A 17451-nucleotide genomic window follows, 5' to 3' on the forward strand; every position below is an offset into this window, starting at 1 on the left:
GTAAAACTAGTTTGAGGGTCACCTACGGAGCATGGGACTACAGGATAGCCCACGGTTGGACTAGGGCAAGTGGAAGATTTTCTTGTACTGGGCTTTTATGCCCTAGGTTATTGTTTTGTACTAAGTTATTTGTACACCCCACTTCGCTTTAAGACAAGTGAGAGATTGTTGGGGTTGATGTCCTAAAGTCTCGTGTCTTATAGTTCGTAAACAGTTTGTACGAACGCTTGTGTTGTTAATATATGATATTTACTTCACATTTTAGTATTTTGCTTGGTTACTTGTTTTATTTGCTTTACTAGAAACCAATAAACATAAAATCTCTGGTTATCTGTATGTGACTCAAGCATATATGTGGTGACATACAAGTGAATCATGTCTTGAATGATAACCAAAATAGTCAGTATTATATGGATACATGAGGGAAATCTTATCCTAGTAACGCTACGGATGCGGTCCGTTTTATGGAATGGTCACAAGTATTGTGACTTGTCACAGATGGTCTGATCTTGATCGTTCATGTTGGGGACATATGAACGGGGACTTCTTATACAAAGGGTTTGTATAAGACCTAACCACGAATAGTTAACGTCTCGTTATATAACACCTTTCATGACAAAGACTTCATTTTACTATGATGACCATAGATAACATGACCTCAATCCTGAGTGAGTTGAGAACTCCTGCCATTGAGGGCGGTCCTTTGATTTATATGGGTGCGAGTGGCCAGTTCGCCGATTCAAACCTACCATTTTAGGGATTTGTCTGGTTTGGGAGTTGGGAACTCAGTTACACAAGATGAAATTCACCCATTCCCTGAGGTAGAGGTAAGTAGATAGATGGCTCCCTTAAGGGTTGATTCCAGAGCTTGAACGATGTGACGCCACACACCTTCTCTTGGCTCGAGAGGTGTTCACACATAGTTGGACTATGTTGTATTGTTCATTAGAGGAATCAATGGTACTTAAGGAGTGAGATGTAACTACAGGGGCATAACGGTAATTTGGCCCAACTGTACTTACGAGCATTTGTGAAGGGTCATCGTACTCATGATTGGTTATTCCGATGAACACATAAATATATTTGTGGTAAGAAGAGTTCAGTTGTTGGTCTTTAGTGGAATGTCTGACAGTTAACGGATGGTAGATCTCGTGACTAAAGAGTTTAGTCAGCTATTCACGTACAGTTGGAGCTTCAAGCAACATGTCTATTAGGTGGCCTGGGTAGCTTGGATAAAGTTGAGAACCAGTATTTGGGTTAATTTGAAATGTTCAAATTGACAAAAGAAAGTTTGATTATATATGATATAATTGAATTGGTTAATATGTGATATAATTGGCTAAATGTATGAGATACATTATTTTGAAAAAAATTAGATATAAATATGATTTATATCAAGTAGAGAAGAAAATACTATAGTAGATATGTGATATCAAACTATAGGATATAAATGTAATATGATTATATTTATTAATTAATTAATTGGTTAATTATATGATAATTAAGCCAAAATTCACGTTCAGACGTGGGTTAGTGAGCAGCGTTGGTTATTGTAACCGATGAGTTAAAATGAAAAATGTTTTCATTTTGAATTTCCCCATCGTCCAATCGAAAGCCCCGAAGAGAAATCATCAAAAAAGCAAAAGAGAGAGCGCACATTAGAGAATTGTAAACGATCGCTTAAGAAAATCGAGAGCCTATACGATAGCACTCTCCGCCAAAACGATTGCCCTTCGCATGCCTAAACGATCGCACACTGTTTCCTACACGATTGGATAACTTCTCTAAACGATCGTATAGTGTGCCGATTTTACTAAATGATCGTGTACCTTTTCCTAAACGATCGTTCAGTAAATCCTACACGATCGTGTAGCTCCTCCTAAACGATAAGCACTTATGCTATGCGATAGCGTCGTTTTCCCTCCCATTTGCTTATTGCCTACATGATTTGTGTTCCTCCTTCCTCTACCAAATTCACTAAAGCCCACCCTTTGGGTTTTCACTCCAAGAATACCCGAGGCTCTTTAGTGGTGGCGTCGTCCCCATTGTGGTCGTGAGTTCACGTTATTCGTGCTACTGAAATCGACATTTTCGCTAGGCGTTGGTAGATCACTTGGAGGTTTTCCGTTGCGTTGGAGTTCCGAAGTGTGAAGACTGGCTTCAACTAGTATGGAACTCTCTTCCTTGTTATATCTTTGTCTTAGCATGCCAATAATTAAGTTTTGTTTGCATAATTGTTTGTATTGAATGCATAATATATATTTCGGTCACGGTGAGATCGGAGCGATCCGAACGTGCTCATGGAATTCTACGATATGAGATCCTTTAAGCCTAAGCCTAACTCAAATTTCATTTAAAAATATTGAACCAAATTGCTTCGATCTAAATCAAAACATTAAAATCTCAATTTAACAACTATTCAATTTGTAATTTTTAAAAATTAAGTTTATGAATTGATCCTAAATCTAAGAAGCTTGAAAATATTTAAAAGCTTATTTTGTTTTTAGGAGTTGGTTAAAAACTCAAATGTTTATTTTAAATTATGCGAAATCCACCGTAAAAAAAATTCTAAAGAAAAGAAAAGAAAAATCGTAATTGAACGTGACCTAAAATATCAAGGGACAAAAACATGATATATATCCTCACTTTTCCCTTTCATGGGATAATTTGTTGTATTTTCTTTCCAATTGAGTGTTTTATTGTTTTATTTATTTCCTTATGAAACATAAATCTGTTGTAGATTATAATTAAAATGTCTAAATCTGTATTATCCATGTTTGAATGTTAAGCACCACAAGTCTAAATTATGTGCATAATCAAATGTTCAATTTGTGATGTACAAACAAATATTGGATAGCATGAGCAATGAAAAAAGAAAAATAATAATAAAGTTAATAAAATCCTACTAATTTCATTTTGATCTTTCCTTGATACCGTTGCTGTCATAGAGGACTAACTTATAAATAGCCTCATTCGACCATCTCAAAAGAGGTAAGTAATCTTTAAAGAAAAGACTCACCCTTACTTTCGTATATAGCTTAATCAATCACTCACTTATTGTACTAACTTAAGCATTAGAGTGCAGTAGGTTTAACATCACACTAATACAAAGATTTCTTAACCATGCCAAGCCAGAGAATCTCAAGACCAGACTAGGGAGAAGTGACTGAAAGTCAAGGCCACCGAGCACCCATAGTAAAATTCAATGAAGACGAGATCTGAGCGCCAACATAAATAATAAACTAGATTTTTTTCGTGGTCAAATACCTCCTTAGATTAAGAAACATACTTGGTAGTGATTCTAAAATGATTAAAATAATTTGTCATTTTCAAAAGCATTCTATAACATGCTTTTAATTATTCATAATCAACTTTTATAGTATAAAAATTGTATATAAAAGTGTAAAATTAAATATTAAATTATTTTTTTAGAATGATAAAATAAATTTTAGTAATTCCAAAATCACTATTAAACATGCGTTAATGGATTTTTGCAGAGCTAATGATTTAGGTTTTCGGTTTTTACTAATTGAATGATTAAATTCTAAATTTTTTTTCCTTAAATTCAACACAAAGTAATTATAATAATAATAATAATAATATAAAAAAAAAACTCTAAGTAAGTTGAACTCTTCTCTCCATTTATTTTTAAATTGTGATGAAATATCCTAATAAAATTGGCAAAAATGAAAACAAATTAATCTGAAATCTTTATTGGGATGAAAAACTTGTGGCACCTCTCATCCTCTATATCTCTATACTTACGACAATAAATGGTAGGATTCAATTTCCGATCTCTAGAGATTCAACTTTCATAATCTTTGCTCGGTAGGATAAAACAACAATCCTGAGACTAGCGTATGGAAGCAGTAAGGAGTGATCTTTCTTCCTTTCTTGACATGATTAGTAGCGGATAAATAGAACACGTAGCTCTATAGTGGAATTAGTCACTGACTACATGTTTCTAAGAATGTTATGACCTCAAATTTTCCCCAGATTAAAAAGAAAACATATCAAAAAGCTTTGTTGGTCAAATTCAATAAACTCAGCTACCTCAAAGAGGAAATTGTCTCTATTTTCCTTCTAAACTGCCTACTATGAACTCGCCAGGAGAGGTATCTCAAATTGATACAAATAAGAATGGAGCATTTTCTTCCATTAAGGATCAAAATTCTCACTCACTACAGATTTTCAAACTCCCTAAGCCTCACAAAACAAAGTGTAAGAAAGACAAGGTTCTCCAATAAGAGGGGTACCAGAGACATGATCGGAAAGTTCCTCCTCGACCTGCCTGTTAACAGGATAGGTCGGTTCTTGTGGCTTGTTGGGCGTGTGTTATGTTATGAAATATTTGGAAAGAGAGAAATAATAGAGTATTCACAAGTGTGGAAGGGATCCTCGGTGAAGTTTCATGTTTTTCATGTTTCTCATTAGACTTTGATTTCAAAGGCGTTTTTATCGTTCATCAGGAAACATTTTACTTAGTTCGTGCTCATTTCTTTAGGGGTTTCTAGAGCAGGGTTTTCTGTACATTTTTGTATTCTTTCATTCTTTTCTTGATGAAAGCTGTTTAGAGGAGGGAAAAAAAAGTTCTCCAATATGCAAAATTTATTCTGAATTGCATAAATACAAACTGGTTCAATCTACTAGTAGTAAGATCAACAGAACTGGCAAATTGACAGCAAACTCTATAGGCATATGAAATCATATAATATCAAGAAACAACAAAAGCTTCATATCTTGCAAATTTGATTCAGTAATACAGATTCATAAACTACAATCACAACAAAAGGATCGAACAGGTGATTAAAAATGGTGGACTAACCTGTTTTTACGTTTCTTTTTTCATTGCTGCACATTTTGAACATACCATTTGTATGTATCCACAAGGCCATCCTTGAGAGAAATCTTTGGATTCCATCCCAATTCAGCAAGCTTAGAACTGTCCATCAATTTCCTTGGAGTTCCATCAGGCTTTGATTTGTCCCAAACAAGATCTCCTTCAAATCCCACCACTTCTTTCACCAACTCAGCCAGCTCCTTGATGCTCACTTCCTTCCCACTTCCAACATTCAAATGCCCCAAATCGCTGTATTCTTCCATGAGGAACACGACGGCGTCGGCCAAATCGTCGACGTGAAGAAACTCCCTCAGAGGGCTTCCACTTCCCCAAACCACCACTTCTTTTGCTCCATTAACCTTCGCCTCGTGAAACCTCCTCATCAACGCCGGCAATACGTGTGAATTCTCCGGGTGGAAATTGTCGTTTGGACCGTATAGATTAGTCGGCATTCCTGAAATCGCATTCCAATTGTATTGAATTCGATACGCTTGACACATTTTGATTCCAGCGATCTTCGCCACTGCGTACCACTCGTTTGTCGGCTCCAGAGGACCGGTCAGTAATGCATCTTCCGGAATCGGCTGTGGAGCGAATTTCGGATAAATGCATGACGAACCGAGGAATAGTAGCTTCTCGACGCCATAGCGATAGGCTGAATCGATGACATTAGTCTGGATTTGAAGGTTAATGGCGATGAAATCCGCTGGATAGGTGTTGTTGGCGTGAATGCCGCCAACTTTAGCGGCAGCGAGGATAACGAATCGAGGTTTTTCATTAGCGAAGAACGCTTCGACATCAGATTGGCGAGTTAGGTCAAGCTCCGTGTGAGAACGAAGAAGGAGATTCGTGAATCCAAGCTGCTGGAGCTTGCGAACAATGGCGGAACCGACAAGGCCACGGTGACCGGCGACGAAGATCTTCGCCGATTTATCGAAGAGGAACGAGGATCTCGATGAAGCTGCAAAATGCAAAGAGAAAAGAGAAATTTCAGAAAGGACTTTACAGTGATTCTGATCTAAGAAACGCGAACCGCCATCGACTGGCGAGAGAGATTACCGTTGTCGGCGGCGCCGCCCATCGTCGGAGGTGGAAGAGAGAATCGTCGGCAACCGGCCAGAGGAGGAAGAATGTGTGAGGGCGTATAATAAAAGATAGAGTCGCGGATTCAATGTCGTTTTTATTGGAGGAGTTATCATCTGATTGCGTGAGATGCAATCCTGACCGTTGACTTTAACATTTATTGGAGATTGTATTAAAATCTTAAAATTACATTTTTCACCTTTGATTGTATGTTAAGTTTTTATTTATTTTAATTTAATTACACATTTAAACCTTGAATTGTACTCAAACAAATAATAATAATAATAAGACAAAAATAGCACAACTTCAAACCGTTTGCAAAGATAGCAAAATTAGTTTTAGAAACCTTAGGGGTCATTTGAGTAGGTATAAATAATTCGACTTCAATAATAAATATTATTGGAGTTTGCACAATTATCAAGTAATTCTATTTTTTCCTCTATCTCTAATTTTCACATTTATTGAGTAACTTCATCTTCTCCTTTTTATTTACTTTTTATATTTATCGAGGAGTTTCATCTTACAATCCTACATTCAAACATAAATTTACTAACTTTCAGACTTATTAACTACACTCGTTGGGTCATTTCTTCATAGTAAATTTATAAAAGGGATTCAATTTATGACATGGGGTACCATACTCCATCGACTTGAATGGCAGATGCTCTTCTCCCTCTTATGTTGCAAGAATGAGAACAAGGCAATTGCTCCATTGATCAAATGGTTGGCGATGTCTTCGAAGATAATTGCAAAATAGGACAAAGTTTGTTGCTATTAGAGATCGAAGAATGCGTGAATACAAAGATGTTGAAGAGGAGAAGAAGAACATGTGAATATATGGATACTTAAAATAAGGGTAAAACAATATAAACTATTTTGATTTTATTTGCAAAATCATAGGTGTAATGTCTCGAGTTTAGAAGGCGTACATGAATGAAATGAGATCACATTCAAATAAGAGAGATCTTGACGATATGAAAACTAACTATGATTAAGAAATGCTTAAAAGAATTTAAAGTTATTATCTATACCAACGGAATTTTTTTAGAAAGTATATGAGTGAGGACAAAACACGTTGAAAAGACCCCTATTAGTTTGTGGGATAGTCTTCACTCTTCACGAAATTCCTCTTGTATTTCATGTCTTTCTGTCTATCAATCTAATTAAAAATAACTAATTAATCATTAATTAATTAACTATATTATATGTATTTTAATCAAATTAAAATACAACTCTCTCTTATAACCTATAGTTTTAATGTTAATCATATTCATGTTAATTTTAACCTATAGTATTTACATGAATCTCATTCATATAATTAATATTTGAATCTTATTTAAATATTTATATCTCACATATTATAAAGTTTTAATTATAAATCATATTTATAATTAACTATACTATAATATATCGATATACATTATACTTTATATTAATCACATTAATATAATTAATAATATTAATTCCCGTAAATAATTTGAACAATTTAAATTATTTCAAAAACAATTATTCATTATTTTATCTTTAGTGGGCTAGCAAGGGACCTTCTGAATCTACAAATTAGAAGCTCTAATGATATAAAATTAATTAATTAAACTCTTTCATTAAATTAATCAACATTCATTAACTGTAGGTTATGATAAATTTATGTGTCCATAGATATAACCAATTAACGGTAAGTTGACCCTTCACGAACTACTTGTAACTACAACTAGGTCAAATTACATTTTACCCTTTCCTTAAATACCATTGATCCCTCTAATGAACAAACAGTTTATAGTCCAACTATAAACTAATCTTTCTTAGGCCAGTGAGAGAGTGAGATATCCTTGTACAAGACCCGAAATCATTTATTAAGAAAGCAATTTATCTATTTAAATAAATATTATTTTGTTAAATAAATAATTTATATACAATGAATTTACAAATTACAAAACCCACGAGATTTAAGGTATCAACCCCAACAATATGTATGTGTTAACGATCAGGAGATCTTTGGTTCAAATTTCTCCATCCACATTGTACTAAAAAACATAGAGATCTAAATTTTCAACCTATTTGAGATTATTTTTTAAAAAATAAAAATACTTGTTGAATTAGAATTAAAATTGTAAATACTATTCAGTGATCTTGAAAGAGAATAAACAGTTATTTTTTTAAGCAATTAAAAACCATATATAACTTATTGAAGATGTTATATGATGGGGGTAATCTGTAAAAGATTGCATAAGCTTTAAAAATTAAGATCTAGTTTAATAACTTATTTGATTTTTTGAAATTTGTAGGTATTTTTTCAAAAAAAATTATTCACAATTATTCATATTTCTTGTGTATACATTTGAATTCATATGTCGAAGTTTAAAAGTATGTGTTTAGGGAACAGAACTGTTTAATTAGAGTTAAAAAATTTGTGTTTTAGATATAAAATTGTTACGTTAGATTTTGAGGGAGGAAATGAGAGGAAAATATGAAGTACCTCGATAACGTGCAAACTACCTCGATAACGTATAAACTTTAATAATTTAAGACTATCAAAAGTGGTTAATAATGAGAGAATATATATTTTTTTTAGAGTCCACTTTCTAAGAGAAAAGTGGAATTTTGGAAGGGTGGAGAGAGAGGAAATGGTTAGTGTGAGAAGTAATTAGAGAGAAATTGAGAGGATGAGAGTTGGAACTTTTGAAGGGTGGAGAAAGAGAGAGCAACGTGGAATTTTAGGGAGAGGGAATATTGTAAGGTTATTTAGGTTTTAGACAAAATTGTCCAAAAAATTTTATTCCTCGTACTTTTATATACTATCTAAGAAGCATAGATATTTTTAATTGTGCAGAAAATCGATATCAGATATAAATACGTATCTGATACGTGATTTGAAGTATCTAATTTTTTTTATTTTTAATTTTTAGATACGTGTATCCATTATCAAATACGTGAAAGTGATACGTGAATCAATTTTTTTCCCCCAAATTTAAGTCCAACCGCTTAAAAATTCAACCCACAACCCATTTTATTTTAGTGCATGTTTATGTTTATGAGTGATTTTAAAATCATCAAAAATCACTTTTTTCATTTTTAAAATCACTGGAAAACACACTTTTAATTACTCCAAATTAATTTAGTTTTCAATTTTACACTTTTAAATGCAATTTTCATATCGTCAAAATTAATTTTGAAGGATTAAACATGTTTCACGGTGATTTTGAAAATAACAAAAATGATTTCAACTATTTTAAAATCACTTCCAAACATAAAAGTCCACTCAAATTGAGCAATCAAAACAAAATAAATTAAAAATGACAAAAACATTAAAAAAAATGGAAAAAAAAAAACCCAAAACGTAATTAAATCTTCATTCTTCCTTTCTCTCTCACTATTTAAATCTAACTTAAAATAAGTATTATAGTAATTAATTAGAAATTACATACATACATACATATATAATGTATCTTCAACGTATCCGTATCTTAATTTTTTAGTAATTAACGTATTACCGTATCGTATTGTATCTGTATCATGTATCCCTATCTATATTTGTGCTTCTTAGTATACTATATTTATACATATGCATTGCACATGGATTTTTCCATTTAAAATTTAAAAATATTTAATTATAATTAAAGTTAAGGTTGTATATATTTTTATAATTATTCTTTTAAAAATTTCTAATTTTTTTTTTATCGAAGCATAGAAAATAAAAAGCACCTATGTAATTTTATCGAAGCATTTTTATTTTGCAGTGATGCTTACAATCAAGCTAGTACATACTATTTTAGAAAAATATTTTCATAGAGATTAAAGTAGTTTAGTTCCATGTGAGCTATTACACATTACCATATGTACTTTTATTTTCTATGTTATACTTAAAAGACATGATAAAATAAAAAGAAAATCAAATTGCCATCTTCTCTAGTATGAAATAGCTTTTTTTTTGGCTTAGGGGTGTAAGGTGAGGAACTACATCATTATTATTATTATTATTGATAATATAGGACTGCGGGATCCAACCTCTGACCTAGAGATTATAATACATACTAAATGTCATTTGAGCTATGATATTTTTGGCAGGAATTACATTGTTACCCTCTCTTAGAAACACACGATCTTCTCCCAATGAGTTTATTTTTTCAAATACTAAATATAGAACTTTTGAAAGGAGAATTGAGGAGGAAAGAATAACAAACTAAGAAGAAAAGACTTAAAGGTCGTTTGTTTGTGAGCATCCAAGATTCCCACGGAGTGGACATTTAGATTATTATGTTTGTTTTATGGTAATGTTGAAAGGATACGCGAATACCCGTTGCAAAAGTGATTATGTCTCAATTCTAATTTTACAGATTATACAGAAAAATATAGATGACGGAAACAAGATACACAAATCTAATAAGCATGTTTTTGCATAGAATTTAAAAAGGAAGAAGAAATCTGAGGATCACATATCCTTAAAGACTAAACTCTTCACGATTCCTCTTCGAATCTCGAACACAACAAAATTTCGATCACGAAATCACAATAACAAATTCCCAATCAATCGAATGCCACCATGTGGAAACCTCGTTATTCTTGGAGTTGAGAATCGTTGAGAGTTTATTGCCTTCAAGATTAATTTGGAAATGGATGAAGATTAGAGAATGTAAAGAACCAAAATAATACACCGCCTTTTTTGTGTTATAATTTGTGTCATTTTAAATGCAAGAAGAAAATGATCCATATTTCATCTCTTTTGCACTCCAACTTCCATACATTAAAATGAGAAAATAATGAGAGGGAAGTTATCAAATAACTCCCTCCCTAATAATTGAATTATTAAATTAAAAGCCTTTAATTTAGTTTAATATATATATATATATATATATATATATATATATATATATATATATATAAAACCATATGTTATATCTAATATAATATACAACCTATAGTTTATATTATGTCACACATAATATAACCTATAGTTTAATATTTTCTCACTTAACATATAGTTTTATATATGAATCACATTCATATTAATATTTGAACCATATTTAAATATTTATTTTTATCTCAAATAAAAATTTATATTACAATATATCATATACATTATATTAATTATATCTCATTTAATTTCATATTAGTTATATCTTATATAATTAATCCCTTTATCAATTTGAGCAATTCAAATTAATTTAAGATTAATTTGATTCTCATTAATCTCAATTGAGCTTACGAAGGAACCTTATGGACCTATAGATTGAAATTCCAATGATACTTGATTAATTGATTAAACTCTTTAATTAAATTAACCAACTTTCATTAACTATCGGCCACTCCACTAAAGACTGACAGTTGCACTTTATGCACTACAGACATATTTCTATGTCCATTGGATATAACCAATCAATAGAGCATTGGTCCTTCACAAATTTCTCGTAAGTACACTGGATCAAAATTATCGTTTTGCCCCAATAGTTGCATCTAACTCCTTAAGTACCAAAAATCCCTCTAATGAACAATAAGTTATAGTCCAACTATAACCAAAACTTCTCTTCGGCTAGGAGAGGGTGTGACAACACATTGCTCAAGCCTTGGAATCAGCCTTTAAGGGAGTAATTTCTCTACTTACCCTAATAGTAGGGAAGGAATTGATTCCTTATTGTGAAGTTGTGTTCCTCCCCAATTAGACGAATCCCCAAAATGATAGGCATATTGAGTTTGTGAAATTGGTCACTCTCACCCATACAAATCAAAGAACTGCCTTCATAAGGAGGAGGTCACAACTCACTCAAGATTTAGGTTAAGTCACCTATGGTCATCCTGATGAAATGTGATCTCTGCTAATAAGGTGTTGTATAGAGAGATTATTCATTCGTAGTCTAGACTTATATAAACTCTTTGTATAGAATACCACCACTTGTATATCTCTATATGAATGATCAGGATCAGATCATTTATAGCATTTTACAATAATTATAACAACTACAAAATGGGTCGTATTCGTAGTGCTACTAAGATAAGGTACCCAATCTTATCTATTTACTACAGACCGTTTAGGTTATCACTTAAACGTGATCCACCTATATGTCTCTAGATATATGTTTAAGTTATAAAAGATAACTCTGGATCTTAGTTTATTGGTTTTTGTGGGTTAATGCAACTAAATGTCGAAGAAAATACCTCTTATTTTATTAGACAAATAAAGTGTTTATACAATACAATTACAAATTACAAACCACGAGATTTAGGGCATCAACCCCAACAATCTCCCACTTGTCATAAAGCTAGTGAAGTGTACATGATAAAAGTACAAACCAGTATGTAGTACACAAAAAACAGGAAACTAGGGTATACAATATGCACCCAGTAATATCTCTCACTTGCCCTATACTAAATGCAGTCTATCTTGTAGCCCAACTCTCCATGTGACCTTTAAACATCTTAGTCGTGAGGGCCTTTGTAAATAGATCAACAATATTGTACTTTGAGGGGATCTTGGTGATGATTATGTCCCCTCGATGCACAATCTCTCGAATTAGCCATAATACCACTATTATTACAATAAAGGGTGATGGGTCTTAACATGTTTGGGACAACTTCTAGGTCATTTCATGAGCCAAACAGCCTCCTTGGCAGTTCCACAAGTCGTTACATATTCTGCCATAATGAAGTCAGCAATGCACCTCTGCTTGGTGCTTCTTTAGACTACAACTCTTTCATTAAGAATAAAAACTAATCCTTAAGTGAATTTCCTAGATTCCCTATCAGTCTAAAAATCAGAGCAATGTATTTTGTAAGGAGCAAATCCTTAGACCCATACACTAGTATGCAGTCCCTCATTCTCTTAAGATACTTGACGATAGGTTTAACGACTATCCAGTGATCTAATCTTGAATTAGACTGATATCTACTAACTATCCCCACTAAATAGCAGATGTTAGGTCTAGTACATAACATCCCATACATCATTCTGCCAACAACTGATGCATAAGGGATCTATCTCATCTTCTCAACTTCTTAAGGTGTCCTAAGACATTGTTCCTTAGAAAAGACAACTTCATGCCTAAAAAATACCAAACCTCTTTTGGAGTTTTGCATCGAATACTTGACAAGCATTTTATCAATGTATGATGCCTGAGACAAGATCAATGATTTGTTCTTACAATCTCTAAAGATCTGTATGCCCAGAATAAACTGTGTCTTTCCCAAATATTTCATTTGGAATTGGGCCACCAACCATTGATTTATATCAATCAGTAAACCTACATCATTCCCAATGAGTAGGATATCTTTTACATATAATACTAAGAAAGCTACTGAACTATCAATGATTTTCTTGTATATACAAGATTCATCAACATTTTGATCAAAGTTATAAAATTTGATCGTAGTATCAAACCTTATATTCCAAGATCGAGAAACTTGTTTCAGTCCATAAATGGATCGATTGAGCTTGCAAACCTTTTGCTCTTGACCTTGGATTATGAATCCTTCTGGTTGTTGCAAAGATGGTCTCTTCAAGAATGTCATTTAGAAAAGCAGTCTTGACGTCCATTTACCAAATCTCATAGTCATAATATGCGACAATGAACAGGAGTATCCAGATAGACTTTGACATGGCAACAGGTGAGAAAGTCTTCTCATAGTCAACTCCCTCAACCTAGGTATAACTCTTTGCCACTAGTCTAGCCTTAAAAGTTTGCACATTCCCACCTGCACCCCTTTTTCTCTTATAGATCCATTTATAACCTATAGGTTTTACCCCATCAGGTTGATCTACAAGATCTTAGACTGTATTGAAGTACATAGACTCCATTTTGAGATTCATAGCTTTGATGTTAGGTTTTATGTCCTAAAACTCGTAGATAGTAAATGTTATTAATTGACCATCATCAACAAAGAGTTATGGATGTTAATTCAAGAAATGTTATTGTTTGTATTGTTGTCTATGACTTAATAACCCGAAATCCAATAAACATAAAAGGCTCTCTTATGGGTCTTGAACTGTATGTGGAGACAAACAGAGATCAATGTTCAAGACACAACCTAAGGGGTTTATAGTATAGGGATAAGGTCAGGTACTTTATCCTAGTAACATTATAGATAGAACCCACTTTGTATTCGATATAAACGTAATGATCCAATGCGTTTATGTAGGTGACACGCGAGTGGGGGTATCCTATGTAATGAGTTTGCATAAGACTGGACTGCGAAATAGTAAACGCTAGATGTAACACCATTGACTAGTTAGGTTTCTATTTCAATAGGATGACCTAGGTGATTTAGTCTTAATCCTAAGTATATTATGAACTCCTGTTCATGAGGGATTGTCCTTTGATTTGTATGAGTGAGGGTGACCAGATCGTCGACCCAATAAACCTACCATTTGGGGGGACAAGACCGAGTGGGGAGCTGAGAACATAATAATACAAAATGGAATTCACTCTTTTCCTCTTTAAGGGGAAGTAGATGAGTGTTCCCTTAAGTGGTATCTCCAGGACTTGAACAAAAGACCCCACCCTCTCATTGACTCGATAAGGGATTCTATTTATTGGTTGGACCATAAACATGTTGTTCATTAGAGGAGTATTAGTACTTAAGGATTCAAAGGTAACCCAAGAGTAAAATGGTAATTTGACCCAGTTGGAGTTATGAACATTCGTGAAGGATTAACTTACTGGTATTAGTCTATATCCGTGGACACAGAAATACATCTATAGTGAGAATAGTGCAACTATGGGTCTTTAGTGGAGTGTATACCTAGAACAAACCGACCTCACCCGAATCTTGCATTTGGAATTGAGTCGCTAGCCAGTTCTTAACTGTATTCAGTAGACCTACATCATTCCCAATGAGTAGGATAACGTCTACACACAACACGAAGAAGACTACTGAAGCATTGATGATCTTCTTGTAAACACGAGGTTCATCAACGTCGCCATCCCGGTCAACATCTTCCATTGCCTTCTTATAAGACAATGGATCTTCAACGTTGCCATCTGCTATCATAGCAAAGATTTCTGTGAAACCCAGATAGCGATCGGGTGGGTTTGCAACCCTCCCACTACGTCAAGGTTCCCTCAACTCTTGAGGTGGAACCGACCTACTAGATGAACTCCCATCAACAACTCTTGTTGATGTAGCAGGCTCTTCAACAACTCTTGTTGAAGTTTCAGTAGTTTCATTGGAAAGCTCACGTAACACGACTTTACTTCGTGAACTGTGCTCTCTTATATGATCCTCCTCAAGGAAAGTAGTGTTTATTGAAACAAACACCCTATTTTCCGTCGGATCATAAAAATAACCCCCTCGTGTACCTTTGGGGTAATTTACAAAGAGGCATAACCTCGACCGTGGTTCCAACTTCTTGAGATTAGCCTCAAGCATATGTGCAGGGCAACCCCAAATGCGGAAGTGACGTAAACTAGCTTGACGCCTGTTCCACAACTCCAGAGGTGTTCTTGCAACACTCTTGGAGAGAATACAGTTGAGTATGTATACCGCAGTCTCCACTGTGAAACCCCAAAACGAGTCCGGTAAGGAAGTGTAACTCATAATCAAGTGAACCATGTCTAACAAAGTTCTATTTCTCCTTTCTGCTACACCATTCTGCTGAGGTGTACCCGACACTGAGAGTTGGGAAATGATTCCATGTTCTATCAAATAGTCTTAGAATACCGAGTCCAAAAACTCTCTACCTTGATCTGATCGAAGTGTTTTAATCCGTCTATTTAATGCGTTTTCAACTTCAGCCTTGTACTCTTTGAACTTTTCAAAAGATTCAGACTTCCGTTGCATAAGATAAACATACCCGTACCTGGATTAATCATCAGTAAAATTGATAAAATACTCATAGCCACCTCGGACTTGCACATTCATAGGACCACAAAGGTCAGAATGTACTAACTCAAGAGGCTCCTTAGCTCTATAACATTTTCCAGTAAAAGGTCGTTTAGTCACCTTACCCTCAATGAAAGATTCGCACACTGGTAATGAATTTTCTTCTTACTCACTTAGAAGTCCATTCTTCACCAATCTCTCAATCTTATTGAGATTGATGTGCCCTAAACAAAGATGTCAAAGTTGGGCATTTTCTTTTGGAGAAATTCTTCGACGTTTTGATTGAGTTACGCCAGTTTTAAACAATTCCGTATTATGGAGGGAATTAATGGCTAACAGCCTTAGCACATTTAAATTCGATTCCAGATTTTCTGTGCAAATAAAAACACCATCTTTATGAATAAATGCTTTATTCACATTAAAAGAGATAGTATATTTACTTTGCAATAAACACTTTACAGAAATAAGGTTCCTTTTTAGTTTAGGAACAATATATATATTAATTAAAAAAGAAACCTATTCTGTAAAGCTAATTGGAGTCCTCCCACTGTCATAGTTGAGACGACGTGCCCGGTGCCTACTCGTATCGTCATTTCACCAGCCTCCAACTGTCGCCAAGATCTAATCCCCTGAAAAGAAGAACAAACATGGTTAGTGGCGCTTGAATCAATTATCCATGTTGAACCATTATTCTCTACTAAACAAATTTCAAAAAAAAGTATATCACATTTACCTTTATCCGCCTTGGCCGTAACCTTGGCTGCTTTCTTCTCTTTCAGATACCGAGGACAGTTCCTTTTTTAGTGTCCATCTTGGTTACAATGGAAACACTTTCCTTTAGCAACTTGTGGACGCCTACTGAAGTCAAATAGTGAAAGAGTGTGGATGCTAAGGAATTTGAAAGTTGGACTCAAGTAACCTCACATGAAGTTATAATGATGTATTCATAGAGAAAATTGACCTAGATTGTTCCCTAGGGTTTTAAAGTCGCCTAATGATAATTAGATATCCTATCAGGCCAAAGGGCATGTCTGGTTCCATGTTTGGCTAGTGCTAGCCTTGGCCTTGGCTGAGGCCAAGCATCTTTCTTAGGCTATGCTTTAGGCATAAAATGATCTCTTGGATTGGGGCATGCGTAAAGCATGTCCCATAAGGCAATTGATAAAGCTTGGCTTCGGCCAAGGCTGAGGATGAGCACGTTGGCTTGGGCTAGCCAACCTCTTTTTCTATGTCTATTTTGGTCCTAAGTTATTACTGACTTTGTTATTCATATTTGTGCTAGATGTCAATTATATCCTTTAATCACAAAATCACCCATAACAGTTTCTAATCTATAACAACCTATATTTACGAATATAAATGAGTAAATGAAAAGTTTTAGCAATTTAAAGTCCAAGAATATCAAAAGTTTGGAAAATACTTCATCGTAGTTTTGATATGTTTTTAATTGGGTTTTAATTAGTCTTAAAAATGTTTTTCTTTTTCTTTTGTTTTGTATGAATATTAAATATGTAAAATTTAAATGTTTGGATTTTAAATGTTTAAGATAATAAATATCCATGTTTGGATAATCATAATAATTAATGTATATATTTAATTTATCAATTTATTTATATATAACAAAATTAGATTGTCACTTAATTAAATGTAAATGAACAAGTAAAATAGTCATAAATTAAATTTAACATTATTTAATCCCTTAAAAATAAAAATACGTT

General features: G+C 33.7%; 1 protein-coding gene across 1 annotated transcript; it reads right to left on the reverse strand.

Moving 5' to 3' along the window:
* Nucleotides 1-4714: 4714 nt before the first annotated feature.
* On the reverse strand, nucleotides 4715-6059 carry LOC120079019 (putative GDP-L-fucose synthase 2). The gene is made up of 2 exons (XM_039033196.2): nucleotides 5900-6059; nucleotides 4715-5801 (listed from the first exon to the last, which is right to left on the reverse strand). Exons 1-2 carry the CDS (start codon nucleotides 5919-5921, stop codon nucleotides 4846-4848), a joined length of 978 nt encoding a protein of 325 aa, XP_038889124.1. The 5' UTR covers nucleotides 5922-6059; the 3' UTR covers nucleotides 4715-4845.
* Nucleotides 6060-17451: the final 11392 nt, after the last annotated feature.

This window comes from Benincasa hispida, chromosome 6, assembly GCF_027475165.1.
Source record: "Benincasa hispida cultivar pf3 chromosome 6, pf3_genome.v1.1, whole genome shotgun sequence".
Classification (NCBI taxonomy): Eukaryota; Viridiplantae; Streptophyta; class Magnoliopsida; order Cucurbitales; family Cucurbitaceae; genus Benincasa; species Benincasa hispida.

What these genes read in the sequence shown, in the direction of transcription:
- LOC120079019 (XM_039033196.2), bottom strand. Translation starts at nt 5,921, where the DNA reads ATGGGCGGCGCCGCCGACAACG. An exon ending in GGGCGGCGCCGCCGACAACG is followed by an intron (nt 5,802 to 5,899) that starts GTAATCTCTCTC and finishes TGCATTTTGCAG; the next exon opens with CTTCATCGAGATCCTCGTTC.